The following is a 19,677-nucleotide window of genomic DNA, read 5'->3' on the forward strand; positions in this document are numbered from 1 at the left end:
AAATACAGCATTGAAAAAACACAACAGAAGCAAAATACATGATAATCACAACTCACACATTTCTTCATTAAGTATTCACCATGACAACTGTGTATTTACAAAGGACGTCACACCTACCAGGAGCTAGGGTGTAAGAATTAAAGGTCACATATCCTCCTCCTCTTCAACCAGTTTAAATAATTCTCAGAGCTCCTCAAAACATGTGTGTGAAGTTTCTTGTTCTAAATCCACTCTGATCCTGTATTTGATCATGCCTATAAACCCCTCTATTTCAGCCCTGCTCAGAATAGGCTGTTTCTGTGTCTGTACCTTTAAATATGTAAATGAGCTGTGTCTGACCACGCCCCCTCTCTGGAAGGGCTTGGGTGTACTCCTAGAATAAAGATTATAGGCTCTTTATTGTTGACTCTTTGGGGAAGCGGTCTTTCTCGCTCCATGTCCTATTGTTTACAGTGAGAAGGCAGACTCAGAGGGCAGAACAAACACCTAGCTGTGGGAGTGTCACCCACCTGGGGGAAGAGTTACTGCCCTTTGTGATGTCATGAAGGGAACTCCGTCCTGAATTAGCAGTGTTTACCCTACCATTATATTACGGCCCCTCCCGCCCCCCCTGAAGGTCAAGTAAAAAAAAAAAAAAAAAAAAAAAAAAAAAATATATATATATATATATATATATATATATATATATATATATATATATTTTTTTTTTTTTTTTTTTTTTTTTAAGATTTATTTTTGGGCTTTTTGGGCCTTTATTGTAGGGATAGGATAGTGGATAGAGTTGGAAATCAGGGAAAGAAGTCATTTAAGGATACCTTTCCGACAGAAAAGGACAGCTGTCATTAAAAGTAACACATGAACACCAAGATTCCTTCAAGTGTTTGTGTCGTTGTGTCGCCGTGTCGGCATTTCTGCTTGTCCTCACCCCCCAACGCTGTAAACCTAGGGGAAACACTGATTAGTAAGTCGTTCCCAATTCTCTCTCTTTCTATCCCTTGTTTCTAACTCTATCCACTGTCCTATCTCTAAATAAATGCATAAAAGCCCAAAAATACTAATAATTAAGAAAATGATTGTAACTGGTGGCACCTGAGACGCTGCTATTCTCCATGAGGGTATAAAGGGGGGGTAGGAACAGAGAGGCAGTGTTTTTGTTCCCACCCGGAAGGAGAGGGACGGTGTACACCCTCATCCATGCCGGCTGTTTTGTTTGTTTGCGTCTGGGAAAACTGGTAAGGAAACATGCTTTGTTTTGTTTTGTGTTTCAAGTTTTATAAAGAGAAGGTATTAATACCAGAACTATAATGTTTCCAGTTGTCATTTGGTCAGAACGTTCGGACACATCAGGTGTGACTTCAGGGGCTGATCGCCAAGTGAGTGTCTCTGGTGTGTAGCGGAGCTGGCGATCGGTGAGACAAGTTTTGAATGTGGTTTTAATTTAGTTTTACTTAAATGGTTATAAAGTCGTGTACTTATGCCCTGTCCTCCATTTTTAGCAAAGTTGCCGGGCGTTGTACTTGGCAGGGGGTTGCTGGGAAGGTTTGGGCCCAGCACACCAGGTACGCACAGCGATATGTATTTTTTTGTCTAATAAAGCTATGGCCACTGTGTAATTGATGTTGAGGATATGTTTTTGTATTATGTTTATTTTGGGATTAGGGAAATGTATTAATGTGACCAACTAATGCTTCTATTTTCTTTGTTTCAGGGAGCCTGGCAGATTTCCTCTGCTGCTCTTACTGTGTGGGTTTTGTTTGTTTTCTTCGGTGTTGATTTTTGTTTCGGTATTTTGTTTCTAGTCCGCCTGGCATTATGAGCCAGTATTTGAGGCAACAGATCTATGGGGTTGCCTCAGTAGGCTGACTAGTTTATTTTTTGTTTTTCGTCTTGTTTGTTTTAATTATCACCATTTCCCCAGCACAGCGTCAGGGCGGACCATCAGGGAGGGTCAAGGTAATTTTGGTTGCGAGGGCAGTTGCAGTGATATTGCATGCTTATACATAGTGTGATTATAGTTGAAGTTGCAGTGATATTGCATGCTCATACATAATGTGATTATAGTTGAAGTTGCAGTGATATTGCATGCTCATACATAGTGTGATTATAGTTGAAGTTGCAGTGATATTGCATGCTTATACATAGTGTGATTATAGTTGAAGTTGCAGTGATATTGCATGCTCATACATAGTGTGATTATAGCTGAAGTTGCAGTGATATTGCATGCTCATACATAGTGTGATTATAGTTGAAGTTGCAGTGATATTGCATGCTTATACATAGTGTGATTAAGTTGCAGTGATATTGTGTGACAAGGAGTCTTTTTACTCCCTTGCTGTAGAAGTGTGACACTGAATTCCTCCTCAGTAAAGCATCAAAATACTCAAAGCCATACTTCCGCCTGTAAGACATTGAAATATGCGCCAATTATCTTATGGTGACTCATGAATTTTATGTTAGTTAATTTAATAAACCTTGGCACCTTTTCTCTTTAAATGTGTTTCTGTGTTTCATTTTTAACTGGTCATTTATTTGACCCCTGTGAGGGGACCTTCCAAAGTCTGAGTACCCCCGCAGGTCGGCTGTTACAATAATAAAAATAAACCTTCCTTTAATTTAATTCAAACAGTTTTGAATGACAAGAAATTAGTTTTTAGTTAGTTTTTATCCTTATTTTTTGGACGCCCTGGCAGAATTGGCCCCCTCCTGTTTTTCATTCTTCTCCAGGATTCTTTTAAATTAGTTGTTGTTTTCTTTTGCTTGGACAAAATTGTTCCCCCTAAATTTGCCTCCCTATCTTTACTGCCTTGGCTCTTGCAGGTTTCCGAAAAACTCTTCAATTTCTCTGCACATTATGCGTCTTTGTTTATTCCTCTCCAAGATTCTGATGCTGTTCTCACGGAAGGAAGATTTTTCTGGTATTGCTGCTGCCTTCATGTGATACTGTATCGACCTGTGGGAGTCATTTTGATGAAAGAATAAATGATGTGCATATCTGTTGTAAAGCATCTGTTTGTCTGAAGGTTCTGCAGGTTCATTTTCGAGCAGTTTCTGAAATATCTGCTCAGCTTTGGCCTTGCTGTGACGTGACATTGCATAGATAATTGCGAGGTCAATTTCCTTTTTGAGTGGAGTGTGAGGGTAAAGAGAGAGCAGCTCCTCGTGGAGAGCGATTGCTCTGTCCATCATGCTTTGTTCTGGATCAGGGTAATCTCTCCTTTTATAAACGATCCTCCATCTGTAGCAGAACGCAACTAATCTCTTCAGATAATGCACATCTGGATGTTCTTTCAGAACTTCCTCTGCCAAATCAACGGCCTCATCAACTGATATGTATTTTATGTAAAGGTTTAGTAAGGCCCACATGCCACTGCTACTGCAGCACAGAGTGCTCACATTTCCAGCCAACTCACGGACTTCATCTCGAATGTTTTCTCCTTCATCAGCACGTTGGTCAAGGTAGAGTGCAGCGAGGTACAAGTTCTCTGGATCCCGTTCCTTGGCTTGTCTCATTTTCTCCAAGAGGTCAGGGTCCAGCATTGGGTCACTGAAGTTTTGGGCGTTCTTTAACCATATGACATAGCTGGTGTTCCAATCCATCATGTCCGCCTGCATCCTGGCAGCTTTCTCGTAGTAATCAACAACCAGAATCATGTCCTCTCCGAAGAACATCAGGGTCCAGGCCTTTTCAGCGTAGATCTCTGGATGGAGGTCGTCCTGGGATGGAGATGGGTATTTTTCCATCAGGGCATCAACCTTTGACAGGTAAGCCTGACTCTCCTCTAGATCTCCCAGGTGGTGGTGCAGCCAGGCCAGGTTCCCGTAGTTCACCACTAACCAAGGACCCTCATCTGCGTCTCTCAGCTTGTTGAGGGTCTCTGCAGCCTTCTGGAACAAACTGTTAGCCTCTTCATTTAACCCCAGTTTATACTGAATGAACCCCCACAGGTTGTAAATGTGGCCCAGCCATCTATTTCCCTTCTCTGTGCTGAAGTCCTCCATTTTGTCTTTCAGAAGTAAAAGTTTCGGCCTGCTGCGGTCCAGGTCCCAGGTGAAGTGGCACTGCAGGGACTCCAGTGTGGTTTGACTCTGAGCAGCACTGATGGAGAATAAAAAACAAACATTTAAACACATCAGCAGCTATTTTTGATTCTTGTGTTCTTGTTTGTTATGTCTTGTCTCGCAATTTCTCCTCTACTCTTCTAAACCTGAGCTGTCAATCACTTTTATTACCCTATTATATAGTCAGATAATTAAGTAAACTTCTCAGATAAATAAAAAACCGACTAAATTATTTGGTGGACATCACTGCATGGGCTCAGGAACACCTCCAGGAGACATAGTCTGTGAACACAGCTCATCTCTGGATTCACAACGTTAGCTGAAACTCTACCATACAGAGAGCAAGCTGTATATAAACCAGATCCAGAAACATTGCTGGATTTCCTTGGGCCTGAGGTCATTTAAAATGGACTAAGTCGAAGTGGAACACTGTCCTGAGTTCTGACAATTCACAATTTGAAATCTTTTTAGAAAAAATGGACGCTGCATCCTCCGGGGCTAAAGAGGAGAGGGACCATCTGGCTTGTTATCAGCGCTCAGATAAAAAAAACAGCACCTGTGATGGTATAGGGGTGCATGGGTAAACTGCACATCTGTCAAGGCTCCATGAATGCTGAACCATACATAAAGGTTTTGGAGCAACATATGCTGCCAAATAGAAAACCTCTTTTCTGGGAAGGCCTTGTTTATTGCAGCAGCATAATGTCAAACCACATTCTGCACACTGACAACAGAATGGCTCACAAGTCAAAAACCTCATTTCCACCTAGCGGTCCGGTCAGTGGTCTGCACCTCCAAGGATATTTAAACATGGCACGTTTTCTGTTTGTCCTTTATTACTGCTGTCAGACGGAAAGTGGCGGTTCTTTTAACCAATCAACGGACTGCGATTTGTCTCGCTCCAACCTTTAGGGTTGGATTGGTACACTTTGCTCCTAATGTGGAGCTAATGTGTTTGGATTAAATCTTTTATTGGATTTAAACCGTTGGGACTCAGTTTGATGAATTATTATGATCAGGAGAGTTCAGTAAACCTTTAAACGGTTAAAAGATGTTGTTTGTTTGTCGGTGGTCTGACAGATGGGTAGATTGTGACTGCTGTGGTGGTCTGACCTGCACACACTGGGCCGTCTGAGTAACAGGGTCAAATATGCTGGTGGATGACCGTTTATGTTTTTATAATTACCCAAAAGTAACTGGCAATTGTCTGTTTTGTCTTATTTTGTAGTCTGCAGCCCCTTCTTCCTGTGTTTTCTTCTTCTTTGGTTAGTATTATGTATCCGTTTTTCCGCCTCCCCTCTGCCCCTTTGTACGATTCCCTGTGGGAGAGTTGGGTGTCCATTGTTTTGCCTAAGTTAGAGAAACAATTAGATAAATCATCATAGAATAAATTGTTATTCCAACGATCAGAGGGAATTAGAAAAATCTATAGCTAACCTTGATGTTTTACTGTCGACTTCCCAAACACCTGACTTGTACAAAGAAAGGCTAGGACTCCATACAGAGCTTGACCTTCTTCTCACTACAGAAGCTGAATGTCTCCTCCTCCGCTCTCGTGGGTCTATGTACGAACATGCTGACAAGGCGGGTCGCCTTCTGGCCCACCAACTAAAGGCCAGATTGGCTTCCAACCAGATCACCCAGACACGAGACGAGTCAGGCTGTCTAACCTCTGACCCAGATAAGATAAACGACTTAATTAGGTCATTTTATTCTAAACTGTATACCTCCAAGTCCCCTAACGATGAAAGTCTATTATGTAATTCCTTTGATAAATTAATGTTACCGAAAGTTTTGCCTAATGACAGTCAGACACACTTCCTGAAATCAAAGAGGCCATTTGCTCAATGCCCATTGGCAATTCAACGGGCCCAGACGGGTATCCTGTAGAGTTTTTCAAACGGTTTTCTGACCTGCTTGCTCCACTCCTACTTGAAATGTTTAACCAATCATGCCACCTTGCCACCCACACTCATGCAAGCTTCTATATCTCTCATTCACAAGAAAGACAAGGACACAGCAAGCTGTGCATCCTATCGCCCAATTTCACTCCTTTCTGTTGACGTTAAAATTCTAGCTAAGGTCCTAGCCCGTCGCCTGGAGTCTATTATGCCCACAGTAATCTCAGAAGATCAGACAGGATTCATAAAGGGGAGGCACTCTTTTTCTAATGTCAGAAGGCTTCTCGGTATCATTCACACCCCGTCCTCTTCTACGGAACCTGAAGCTGTAATATCTCTCGAAGCAGAGAAGGCCTTTAACAGGGTGGAGTGGGCTTATCTCTTTTTCACTTTGCAACAGTTCGGTTTTAGTGCCAGCTTCATCTCCTGGATTAAGCTACTCTGCTCCTCCCCCTACGCATCTGTGTGTACAAACACACAGTGTTCAGAACCATTTCCTCTTTTTCGCAGCACTAGGCAAGGCTGTCCGCTCTCCTCACTGTTGTTCGCATTGAGCCGTTATCAGTTTTAAAGTTGGTCTGAGGGTTCAAAGGGATCAAAGGGGGGGGGGGGGGGGGGGGGGATATAATTATAAGGAATATATCCTTTATTAAATCTATAAACAACATTATTTCTTCTTTTATTTGCGAGAACAGGTAAAACTTTACTCCAGAGGAGCAGGTCAGTGGGAGGGCTTGGGCTACCCAATTTTATCAGCTACTATTTGGCAGCCAATGTTCACAAAATTATACTTTGGTTTATCTCACCCCAGTGCAGCTGGTGCTGATTAGAGGCTGACTCCTGCTCTCCTTCCCTCCCTAAAGCAACGCCCATCTGTAATAATCATCTTTTTATACCAGCTAGGATTGGAATGGCCTGCGCTGTCTGGGTGACTTATACGTTAATGATGTTTTTGCCAGTTTCGAACAATTACGTTCTGCATTCAATTTAAATAGCTCCGACCTTTTTCGGTATTTTCAGCTCCGTAATTTTGCTAGGACCCACTCACCGGCATTCCCTCAAGTCCCAAACCCCAGTGGCATTGATCTGGCACTCAAGGCAAGAGTCTTGCCCAAAAGTCAGGTTTCCTACCTTTATGACCTCCTGTTCACAACTAACGAGTCCGCGGTAAATAAGATCAAGGCTGATTGGGAAAACGAACTACAAATCAACCTTTCTAAGGATTTCTGGAAAAAGGAATAATAAATTAGTTAATTATTGGCAATCCTTCCTTAAACCCATCTCCGACATTTTAGGTCTAAACATCAATCCATCCCTGCATATAGCTATTTTCGGGAGGTCTCCTGACGACCTTGTCACCTCGACCACTCAGGACAATGTTATTGCTTTTGCCTCTTTGATTGCCCGCAGGAAGATCCTTCTCTCATGGAAATCTTCAAAACCCCCCTCCTTCAGATATGGGCATGGTGCAATCTGAACAGCGATATTTCAGCAACTGTCACAGTTTTATTTTAACACATCAGCAAAATCCATTTTCCATTACACAATCCACCTCTTCACTGCAGCCCCTGACACCATCAGCCACAGTATTCTACAATTCTAAAATTCTACAATTCACTTAACAGACGCTTTTATCCAAAGCGACGTACATCAGAGAGTAAGTACAACATAAGCAAGGATCTAGAAAAAAGGGAACAATGTCAGTAAGAGCAAACGATCAGCTTTGAGTCTGATTGGACACACAGGTGCTGACAGGAAGTGACCAGAGGCAAAGCACAACATTGACGGCAGTTCTTGGGAGCTCTAATCAGTATAGAAACCATCTTATAAGTCATCGTTATCAAACAAAAACAATCGTCACAACCGTCATCATCAATGATATCGAAACCATCATCATTAAGTTAGTAGGTATTCATGAAAGAGCTGGGTCTTTAGCTTTTTCTTAAAGGTGCAGAGGGACTCTGCAGTTCAAATGGAGTTTGGAAGTTTATTCCACCACCGGGGGGCGACAGAGGAGAAGAGTCTAGTCAGAGACTTAGGACCCTGTTGTGAAGGTTGGATCAGACGCCTTTTATTGGCAGAGCGTAGTGGGCGGGAGGGAGCGTAGACCTGGATGAGAGAGTTAAAGTAAGGAGGAGACGTTTTTGTCACTGTTTTGTAAGCGAGCAGCAGAGTTTTAAATTTGATGCGAGCAGTAACTGGGAGCCAGTGTAAGGAGATGAACAGCGGAGTGACATGTGCTCTTTTGGGAAGGTTGAAGACCAGTCGTGCTGCTGCATTTTGTATCATTTGCAGAGGTTTGATAGTGCATGTAGGAAGACCTGCCAGTAGAGAGTTGCAATAATCGATGCGTGATATCACAAGAACCTGTACCAGGAGCTGTGTAGCGTGTTCTGACAGGTAAGGTCTGATCTTCCTGATGTTGTACAGGGCAAATCGACATGACCGGGTAATCGAAGCTACATGAACCTTAAAAGTTAGCTGGTCATCGATCATGAAACCCAGGTTCCGGGCAGACTTTGTGGGCATGAGTTTGGTTGTTCCAAGCTGGATATTGATCTGTGGTTGCATAGAGGGACTGGCTGGGATGATAAGGAGCTCAGTCTCTGAAAGATTGAGTTGAAGGTGCTGTTCATTCATCCATTTAGAGATATCAGCAAGGCATGATGAGATTCTTGCAGAGACTGTAACATCGTCTGGTGGGAATGACAGGAAGAGCTGGGTATCGTCAGCATAGCAGTGGTATGAGAAGCCATGAGAGCGGATTATTGAACCAATTGAGCTTGTGTATATGGAGAAGAGAAGGGGACCAAGCACTGACCCTTGAGGTACCCCTGTGGATAAGCTGTGCGCTTTGGACACTTCTCCCTTCCACGACACTCTATAGCAGGGGTGTCCAAAGTGCGGCCCGAGGGCCATTTGACCCGTGACTTCAAATGAAGAATCAGAAGATTTTATTGATTAAGATTGGCACGTTATCTTATTTTTCATGTTAACAAGTGCTGAACAATATTCCTAAAACAGAAAATGTTCAGTAACATGTATGTTGTTGTTTTAAATCTACAGATTTTACTATTTTCCACATTTTTTTGTAAACTATGAAAAAAAAACATATGCAAAGTTTTTGCAAACAAGCGGACTGTTGTTTAACCATTTAATGACCTGAGCTAAATGAACCATGTTACAGGCTCTGAGAAAAAAACTAATAAAGTAGAACGAAGAAATCAAAATATTTGATTCCCTTTTATGAAAGGGTTTCTTTTGATTCTGATCTACAAAGCCTTACTATTTTTTCAACTATATTTAAAAGGGTAAGAAAAAAACCTGTGGCCCGCGAGCGTTTCTAACACGACAATTTTGGCCTGCAAGAAAAAAAGTTTGGACACCCCTGCTCTATAGGATCGCCCAGAGAGGTAGGACACGAACCAGCAGAGGGCAGATCCTGAGATGCCAAGTTCAGAGAGCGTGGATAGGAGGATTTGATGGTTGACTGTGTCAAAGGCAGCAGACAGGTCTAGCAGTAATAGAACTGAGGACTGACGATTCTGTTACTGACAGTAGTGCAGTTTCAGTAGAGTGGCCCCGCTTAAAGCGTGACTGATTTGGGTCAAAAAGATCGTTTCTGGACAGGAACTCAGAGACTTGCTTAAAGACTGTGCGCTCAAGTATTTTTGACAGAAAGGGCAGAAGAGAAACCGGTCTGTAGTTTTCAACCTGGGCTGGGTTTAGTGTGGGTTTTTTGAGCAGAGGGGTGAACTGACCTTGCTTGAATGCGGTGCTTCTATCCAGCATAGAACACTCACTCAACTTCACTGGCACTGCTCTTTCCTGGTTAAAATCCTACCTCACCGACAGACAACAGTTTATCAAAATCCATCTTTAACTTGTTTTTATTAATATTAGCTTAATGTGATACACTTGATACCCTTCTGTTTCTAAAAATGATCATCCAAAGTCCTTAATAAACTCCAATACATCCAGAACTGTGCTGCACCCCGTCTCACCCACACCCGATCCAGTAAACCCCTCACCCCTGTCCTATATATCTCCACTGGGTCCCTGTCTCGTACCGTATCCGATTCAAAATCCTGCTCCTTACACATAAAGCCCTTAACCACCAGGTCCCCTCCTATCTCACAGTTCACCCTCACACTCCTGCACGCAGCCTCCATTCTTTAAAAGCCAACCTCCTGTCTCCCCCACTTGGAACCAAGCGACGAACCCGGGGGGACAGAGCCTTCTCCATAGCTGCCCCCTCCCTCTGGAAACTCACTCCCTACACACATTCAACACTGCACTGACCCTTCTACATTCAAATCACTAATCAAAATTCACCTCTCCAAATAATCTTTTAATCTATGATTGTGATGTGTGATCTGTTAATCTGTCGCTGCACCTTCATGTTGTTTTATTTATGATTTGTGTGTAATGTTGCAGTGTCTGTTAGTCTGTCCTTACTGTTCTGATCCTTCTGTCTTTTTAACAAATGTACAGTGTCTTGAAATTGAAACTTATAAATAAAATGTATTATTATTATTTTACCCCAGACAAACAAAAAGTCACAAAAGCAACAAAGTGAGAAAAGTAAATTTATGAAACACTAAAATAATGAAGCTAAAGGGGAAGAAAAAGACTAAAAGGAAAGGGTTTGGAATTAATAAATTAAAAACATGTAAACATTCGTATGCAAGTCAGATACTCACCTCATCTTTCTACTGTTTCTTCCTCTCAGTCGTTTTCTGAAGATGACTTAGTCGAGCAGATGTTTCCTCTTGATGGTGCTCTCTGGTTACAGTCGCTCCAGCTTCAGCTCTCTAGTCTGGATGACGTGATGTGCAGCAGCAGCTTTAATTGTCTGTGATAGAGGCGTGACACTTTCCTTATCAGCAGGATGTTATGTGACTTTCCTTTCCTTTCTTAAGAATTAAAACTTAAAGTCTCAATATGTTGTCAGTTTTGGTGCACTTTGGCGCCATCAGGAGGTCTCTGAGTGCAACTGCAGTGTCATAAAAACGGTCACGCCTCCCCCTCTGACACCATGTGCATTTGTTGACAAACAAAGGGTGAGGAAGCCGGCAGAGACGCTGTGAGAAGATGAGGAACCGCGCAGACTCAAAAGGTACAGTAATATTACCAGATTTTGATGGAGCCTGAGTGTCTGCAGCCCGTTGTCTAGTTTGTTTATTCAACTGTTACCATGACAACTATAGGTCGTGGATAAATGGCTACATAGATCGGTTTGTAAGGTTACAAACTTTTTGGAGACAAAAGTAAAGCTGCTAAACGTAAGACAATGATGACGTCACCGGTAATGATGCAGCTCGGAGTGACTATGGGGTTTCCTATTGCGCGAGACGCTAGCTTAACATTCAGTACATTAGCCGTTAACATTCACGACTAATGAATAACTTTATGAATATTATTCAAAACTCCACAGAACTGATACGGGATGAATCGAATATGATCAGTAACTGAAAACCACAGTTTGATTACATCTAAACAACTAAAAAAATACTATAAAATGTGTTTATCGACGGAGTGTGAATCATCATTAACTTACCTCCGACCAAGCTGTCAACGGCTCTGACCACATTCCTGACGTCATCACTCACACTGTGGTAATTCTAGAGTCTCTTGGGGATTATTCCTCTTCATTTTACTTTGTTGACTTTCAGAAACAAATTTTGGTTTTCAAAGCAATAATGTATGTGACACTTAGCAGGGCAACAACAGTGAGTGCTGTCAGATGGGGCCCCCTTAGGGAGGTTTCCTACTGTCATTTTGGGGCACTGCTTTGGTTTACATTTGTGAGCCCTGAGGGGCCCCTACTGGTCTGGGGCCCCAAGCAGTTGGGGCACACACACACAGACTCCAAAATAAACAGGCAGGAGAATAATGTAAAACTCAAAAGAAGATATAAAATGAAAAACAAGTGTTTTGGGGAAAGTCTTATGCTGTCAATATCAACCTGTTACACTGACAGAGTATGAGGTTTTTGTTTTTCAACATCGGTTTTCCTTTTATTCCAGGATTCAGCCCAAAACTTCAATTCACCATCAATGATGAGCCGGAGCCCGGAGTGGGACGGAGTCAGTACAGGAATGCAGCATATAGACAATGTGTGTTATGGAAAATCAACAGGAGAGATACAACAAGTCACAATATACATGGGTAACACTTTACAATAAGGTACACACATTTTGCATACTTACTGGGAGACGAATGGGAAACTAACCACTAGATATAATCCAGAGTGCATATGTGAAAAGGGCTCTAGGTAACCATTAGTTAACAGGTAGATTTATGTGGTTTATCCAGCTTTCATTATCCGTTAAATAATAATTCACTACTCTACAACATGTGATGAAGAAGTACTCAATATCTACCCAGTACTGAGTGGTTTTCTAATGGTTACTTGAAACTTTAATCACGTTATTTTTGCATTCCAGCATGAGCATACAAAATAAAGTTTGGGTTTGGTGCTACATTACACAAATTTTCTACCAACATAACTTGAACTGCTCTTCTGCTGTTGCTCGTTTGGAGCGACAAGTGGTTCATCCATGCCATGATTGATGGTTAGTCTTTCACTGTGCCAAGACACACATGATCAGAACATGTGCTGCTGTGAAATGTTCTTATTCTTCCTGACACAATAAGTGTATAAAAGGCTCAGACAGTAGGTGGCCTTCCTGTTAATTGCTCACGCTCCTCCTGCATGTTGATGACGTAAGCATCTCAAGCTTTTTGCTTCTGCCTTTTCCTTTTCAGTCGCTACATAACACATGACTGTTGACTCTGTTTGAACTGTCTGTATTGTTTAAAAATGATTGTATATGTATAATGGCTGAATAAAATACTCACACATACATGATCAGTTTGCCAGCGTGCGTGTGTTCGGAGAGGAGAGCGGCAGATTATAAATTCACCGTACTCTGCAACATGATGATGAATCAGTTTATGGACGCCATCTTGTAATACTCTTAGTTCACCAGCAGATGCCGCCTGTGCTAGTTGTAAACCCAGGCAGTAAAGTGTATGTGAAGTTGTTAATCTGTCTAAAGAGCTAATTTCTTTCATTTATGTTCATTGAACTCGAATATTTCTGCCAAATAACTTACTCTAATAATTGTCAGACGCTTATGATCTGACGAGGCTTAAATTTCTAGCTCCGTCCTCCCGATAGTTTAGAACTGAAGAAGGTGAAACCACTGAAACAAAAAACTTCAAGACGATTTCTTGGTGTGCACACTGTTCATTTATTGGTATAAAGCTTAAACACAGCTTGAGCAAACAGGAGCATCTTAATATATAATTTTCAGGTAACAGAAAATACATTTTCACATGAACAATGAGGACTTTAAATTTCTGAAGCGAAGCACATTCATATAAAATCCATTAATTCTAAAATCTGAAAATACAGCATTGAAAAAACACAACAGAAGCAAAATACATGATAATCACAATTCACACATTTCTTCATTAAATATTCACCATGACGACCGTGTTTTACAAAGGACGTCACACCTACCAGGAGCTAGGGTGTAAGATTTAAAGGTCACATAGTCTCCTCCTCTTCAACCAGTTAAAAAAATTCTCAGAACTTCCAAAAACATGTGTGAAGTTTCTTGTTCTAAATCCACTCTGATCCTGTATTTGATCATGCCTATAAACCCCTCTATTTCAGCCCTGCTCAGAACAGGCTGTTTCTGTGTCTGTACCTTTAAATATGTAAATGAGCTGTGTCTGACCACGCCCTGTCTCTGGAAGGGCTTGGGTGTACTTGGTCTTTCTCGCTCCATGTCCTATTGTTTACGGTAAGAAGGCAGACTCAGAGGGCAGAACAAACACCTAGCTGTGGGAGTGTCACCCACCTGGGGGAGGGGCTACTGCCCTTTGTGATGTCATGAAGGGAACTCCGTCCTGAATTAGTAAGACATTCCCAACTCTCTCGCTCTCTCTCTCTCCCCTGTTTCTAACTCTATTTACTGTCCTATCTCTAAATAAACGCATAAAAGCCCAAAAATAAAAATAATTAAGAAAATATATATATATATTTTTTTTAACCAGGAAAAAGTCTCATTGAGATTAAAAATCTCTTTTACAAGAGCATCCTGGCCAAGACAGGCAGCAGCACAATTACAGGGTTTCAGACATAAAACACTTAACAACAATGGACATAAATACAGGAATCACAAAAAGAACCAGTTCACCAGAATCTGTCATAAGTCATGAGCAACAAAGCGATCAAAAAGGACAATACGAGTTAGCTAAAAAATCTACAGTTAGATATTTCTGCCTCCAGATCATTAAGACCACCTTTAAAAACATTCAAGGAAACCAGCTCCCGAAGACTTAGAGTATCTTGCAACCGATTCCAAGAAGAGGGAGCAGCATACTTGAACGCCCTTTTTCCTAATTCCGTACGGGCTTTAGGGATGGTAAGAAGGTGAAGATGGTAACTTCCATTACTTTATATGTAGCTCTGTAGGTAGGATGGAAGCAGACCGAGAATACCCTTATAAATAAAAATGCCAGTGATTTAGTCTACGTGCAGACAAGGCAGTCCAACCAACCCGAGCATACAAGGAGCAGTGGTGAGTAAGGGCTTTTAGATTGGTGATAAACCTCAGTGCCCCATGGTAGACAGTATCCAACGCATGTAGGCTTTGCCAGGATGCGTGCACGTAAAGAGCATCGCCATAGTTTAGCACTGACATAAAAGTGGCAGCAACAAGTGTTTTTTTGGCCTTAAATGAAAAGCAAGACTTAATTCTAAAATAAAATCCTAATTTTAACTTGAGTTTTTTTTAACCTATTGTTAAATGTGAGACTTAAAAGAGAAAATAATAAAAGTAAACCTTCCTTTAATTTATTTCAAATAGTTTTGTATGGCAAGACATTTGTTTTTAGTTAGTTTTTATCCTTATTTTTTGGACGCCCTGGCAGAATTGGCCCCCTCCTGTTTTTCATTCTTCTCCAGGATTCTGTTGCTCTTTATTACCACGTGTGAAAGCAATACGCCTTTGTAGAATTATTATTATTTTTTTTTTGCTTGGACAAAATTGTCCCCCCTAAATTTGCCTCCCCATCTGGACTTCCTTGGCTCTTGCAGATTTCTGAGAAACTCCTCTATTTCTCTGCACATTATGCCTCTGTCTTTAGTCTCCTCCAGGATTCTGATGCTGTTCTCACGGCTGAAGGATATTTCTGGTATTGCTGCTGCCTTCATGTGATACTGTGTCGATCTGTGGGAGTCATTTAGATTAAAGTATAAATGATTTGCATATTTGTTGTATAGCATCTGTTTGTCTTCAGGTTCTGCAGGTTCATTTTTGAGCAGTTTCTGAAATATCTGCTCAGCTTTGGCCTTGCTGTGATGTGACTTTGCATAGATAGTTGCGAGGTCTGTTTCGTTTCTGAGTGAAGAGTGAGGGTAAAGAGAGAGCAGCTCCTCGTGGAGAGTGATTGCTCTGTCCATCATGCTTTGTTCTGGGGAACTACTGCTTTTATAAATGATCCTCCATCTGTAGCAGAGCGCAACTAATTTCTTCAGATAACACACATCTGGATGTTCTTTCAGAACTTTCTCTGCCAAATCAACGGCCTCATCAACTGATATGTATTTTATGTAAAGGTTTAGTAAGGCCCACATGCCACTGCCACTGCAGCACAGAGTGCTCACATTTCCAGCCAACTCACGGACTTCATCTCGAATGTTTTCTCCTTCATCAGCACGTTGGTCAAGGTAGAGCGCAGCGAGGTACAAGTTCTCTGGATCCCGTTCCTTGGCTTGTCTCATTTTCTCCAAGAGGTCAGGGTCCAGCCTTGGGTCACTGAAGTTTTGGGCGTTCTTTAACCATATGACATAGCTGGTGTTCCAATCCACCATGTCCGCCTGCATCCTGGCAGCTTTCTCGTAGTAATCAACAACCAGCTTCTTATCCTCTCCGAAGAACATCAGGGTCCAGGCCTTTTCAGCGCAGATCTCTGGATGGAGGTCGTCCTGTGATGGAGATGGGTATTTTTCCATCAGGGCATCAACCTTTGACAGGTAAGCCTGACTCTCTGCTTGATCTCCCAGGTGGTGGTGCAGCCAGGCCAGGTTCCCGTAGTTCACCACTAACCAAGGACCCTCATCTGCATCTCTCAGCTTGTTGAGGGTCTCTGCAGCTTTATGGAACAAACTGTTAGCCTCTTCATTTAACCCCATCTTATACTGAATGAACCCCCACAGGTTGTAAATGTGGCCCAGCCATCTATTTCCCTCCTCTGTGCTGAAGTCCTCCATCTTGTCTGTGAGACGTAAAAGTTTCGGCCTGCTGCGGTCCAGGTCCCAGGTGAAATGGCACTGCAGGGACTCCAGTGTGGTTTGACTCTGAGCAGCACTGATGGAGAATACAAAAACAAACATTTAAACACATCAGCAGCTAGTTTTTTGCTTTGAAGTGTGCTATGTTTGGATGTTTACTGTTCATCTCCCATGAAGAAAATAAGATGTTTTAAAGGAGCAATATGTAACTCAGACACCTAGTATTTAAATGAGTACTGCAGTTAAAATTCTAAACATTGTATGGTCACAAATTAGACGACACTTTGGGTGGCTTTCCCTCCCTAAAGCAACGCCCATACGTAATAATCACCTTTTTATACCAGCTAGGATTGACCCACGATTTACATCTTTGGAGAGGAATGGCCTGCGCTGTCTGGGTGACTTATACATTAATGATGTTTTTGCCAGTTTCGAACAATTACGTTCTGCATTCAATTTAAATAGCTCCGACTTTTTTTTTTTATATTTTCAGCTCCGTGATGTTGCTAGGACCCACTCACCGGCATTCCCTCAAGTTCCAAACTCCAGTGGCATTGATCTGGCACTCAAGGCAAGAGTCTTGCCCAAAGGTCAGGTTTCCTACCTTTATGACCTCCTGTTCACAACTAACGAGTCTGCGGTAAATAAGATCAAGGCTGATTGGGAAATCGAATTACAAACCAACCTTTCTGAGGATTTCTGGAAAAATCTCTTGGGTCTGTTAATTCATCTAACACTAACACCTCCAGTCTGGTTAAGAAGGCTCATCAACGCCTCTTTTTCCTGAGGACACTGAATAGACACCACCAGTCTTCAGCTGTACCGATGAACTTCTACCGCTGTGTGATCGAGAGCATCCTGACCAGCAGTGTCACAGTCTGGTACGGAAACTGCTCTGTCACAGACCGTAAGGCGCTACAGCGGGTGGTAAAAACCGCCCAGCGTATCACAAGGTGTCCACTTCCTGTCATTGAGGACGTCCAAAAAAAACGCTGTCCGCGGCGACCTCACAGCATCCTTAAAGACTCCTCCCACCCTGCCCACAGACTGTTTACCCTCCTGCCCTCCGGTAGGCGCTTCAGAAGCCTCCGGACCAGAACCAGCAGACTGATCATTTAGTCTATGGCGCTGCGCGAGTTGCGACTAGCAGTAGTGGTCTGTCTTTATTCGTCTGTTTTCTAATGTCGTCAGTGTATAATCGACCAGAAACAACCTGATTTATAGCTCACTGCTCGTCCCGGACCAGATATGATCACTGGCAAATTTCTTAAAGTATGTGCAGATCAGTTATGTGATGTTTTTACAGATCTTTTCAACTTGTCATTTACTGTGCACAAGGTCCCCAAGCTGTGGAAGGATTCTATTGTTGTACCTGTGGCTAAGAACAAATCTCCCAAAGAGCTAAATGACCTGAGGGATGTGGCTCTGACTTCAGTAGTAATGTAGACTTTTGAACAATTGGTCAAAAGAGTTCTGACCAATCATGTTCAGGGCCTGCTTGACCCGATGCACTTTGCATATCAGTCAAACAGAGGTGTGGCTGATGCCACTATTACTCTATTTAACTATTCATATAAACATCTCGAGGGTATAAAAACACATGCAAGGCTTTTATTTGTAGATTTCTCCTCAGCTTTTAATACAATCCAACCCCACATTTTAGAAAAGAAACTGCTGTCCCATTTTAACCTTGATGCTGGGTTGGTGAAATGGATCTTGAACTTTTTAACTTGCAGGCCTCAGGCAGTCAGGGCAAATGGTGCCCTATCCGAGAAGTGGCTGTCATCCACAGGCTCACCACAGGGGTGTGTCCTGTCCCCTTTATTGTATATTTTATATACAAATGACTGTAGGAGCACCTATGACAACAGGCATCTCCTGAAGTTTGCAGACGATACTGTTCTAATCAGTCTGCTCCAGGATGGAGACGTCGATCACGGGCCTGTTGTGAAGGACTTTGTGGAGTGGTGCGACCGCCACTTCTTAAAGATCAATGTCAAAAAAACAAAAGAGATGGTCATTGATTTTCGGAAAATCTCCCACTCAACCTTCCCGCCTATGATCAAAGGTACACCTGTGGAGAATGTTGAGTGTTACAAGTACCTGGGCACTGTGATTGACAAGAACACAGATGCAATCTGCAAAAAGGGCTTTCAGAGACTCTACTTTCTGCGCAGAATGAACACTTTTAATGTGGACAAGACACTGATGGTTTTATTCTACCGCTCTTTTATAGAGTCAATTTTAACCTTTTGTTTTATCTCATGGTATGGTAACCTTTCTGTTCAGAACAAAAATCGTCTTTCCAATATTGTCAATACAGCCAGTAAAATAATCGGCGCTCAGCAGCTTTCATTGTCAGAAATCTGGAACAGATAAGTTGTTAGAAAAGCAAAGTCTATCTTGTCCAGCTCTGACCATCCTCTCTTAGAGGAATTTGTTCTTCTCCCCTCAGGTCGGAGGTACAGGCTGCCCAGGGCTAAGGCAAACAGATCTAAATTTTCATATGTTCCTCTTGCAATTAATGCTCTTAATCTTCTTTAAATCCTTGACTGCACTTTCAAGCAGAGCAAGCACATGTATTTATTTATACCATTTGAGTGAAACTTCTCAACGAACAGTGAGTTTTTATATTTTATATTTCTTGGTTGTATTTCATCACGTTGTGTTGCTCAACTTATGTCTGTTTATCTGTCGTGTTTTTGTGTCCACTGTTGCAAATCAAATTTCCCTTCCAGGGACAATAAAGATCTGAACTGAACTGAAGAACAGCTTTTTCCCCAGAGCTGTCTCTCTACTGAACTCTGCCCCCCAAACTCTGAACTTTATCTCACCTTCCGAACTCCGCCCCCTTTCCCCTGCACATCACCTCACACCCATCGTCCCCCCACCACTCCTCCTGGTCATACACACACATCTCTCATCCACCTGTATTATTATATAGTATGTTCATATCACCTCAATAAGTTATCGACCTGTACAATATGTCCATATTCTGTATATTATCTGTAATCTAGTATAGCATGCTCACTGCACCTTAATCTGTATATTATAATCCTAAAAATATCCTTATATTTATAGTATTTATTTATATTCATAGCATCCCATTAATCCAGCCATATATACCCAATAATTCACTTTTTCTGTAAATTTTGTAATTACTGTACATAACACAGATTCTTGCACTTTCTGCTTGTTGCACTTCTGGTGAGATGCCAAACCTCATTTCGTTACTCTATACTTGTATATGTGTAATGACAATAAAGTTGAATCTCATCTCATCATCTCATCTTCTAGCTGTGCTAGGCTGTCTCTCATCCAGTTTAAAGTGCTCCACAGACTTCATTACAGCAAATATAAACTCTCCAGAATATTTCCAGATACAATCGATGAAACTTGTGGTAG

At 41.9% G+C, this 19,677-nt stretch overlaps 2 protein-coding genes across 2 annotated transcripts; both read right to left on the reverse strand.

Moving 5' to 3' along the window:
* Positions 1–2,629: 2,629 nt before the first annotated feature.
* Positions 2,630–10,206, reverse strand: LOC136179449 (interferon-induced protein with tetratricopeptide repeats 1-like). Its single transcript, XM_065956275.1, has 2 exons — positions 10,148–10,206; positions 2,630–4,096 (listed from the first exon to the last, which is right to left on the reverse strand). The coding sequence occupies exons 1-2, from the start codon at positions 10,204–10,206 to the stop codon at positions 2,797–2,799; spliced, it is 1,359 nt and encodes a 452-aa protein (XP_065812347.1). The 3' UTR covers positions 2,630–2,796.
* A 2,998-nt stretch (positions 10,207–13,204) lies between these two features.
* On the reverse strand, positions 13,205–19,189 carry LOC136179450 (interferon-induced protein with tetratricopeptide repeats 1-like). The gene is made up of 2 exons (XM_065956276.1): positions 19,107–19,189; positions 13,205–16,348 (listed from the first exon to the last, which is right to left on the reverse strand). Exons 1-2 carry the CDS (start codon positions 19,187–19,189, stop codon positions 15,001–15,003), a joined length of 1,431 nt encoding a protein of 476 aa, XP_065812348.1. The 3' UTR covers positions 13,205–15,000.
* Positions 19,190–19,677: the final 488 nt, after the last annotated feature.

Source organism: Labrus bergylta, chromosome 6, assembly GCF_963930695.1.
Source record: "Labrus bergylta chromosome 6, fLabBer1.1, whole genome shotgun sequence".
Lineage (NCBI taxonomy): Eukaryota > Metazoa > Chordata > Actinopteri > Labriformes > Labridae > Labrus > Labrus bergylta.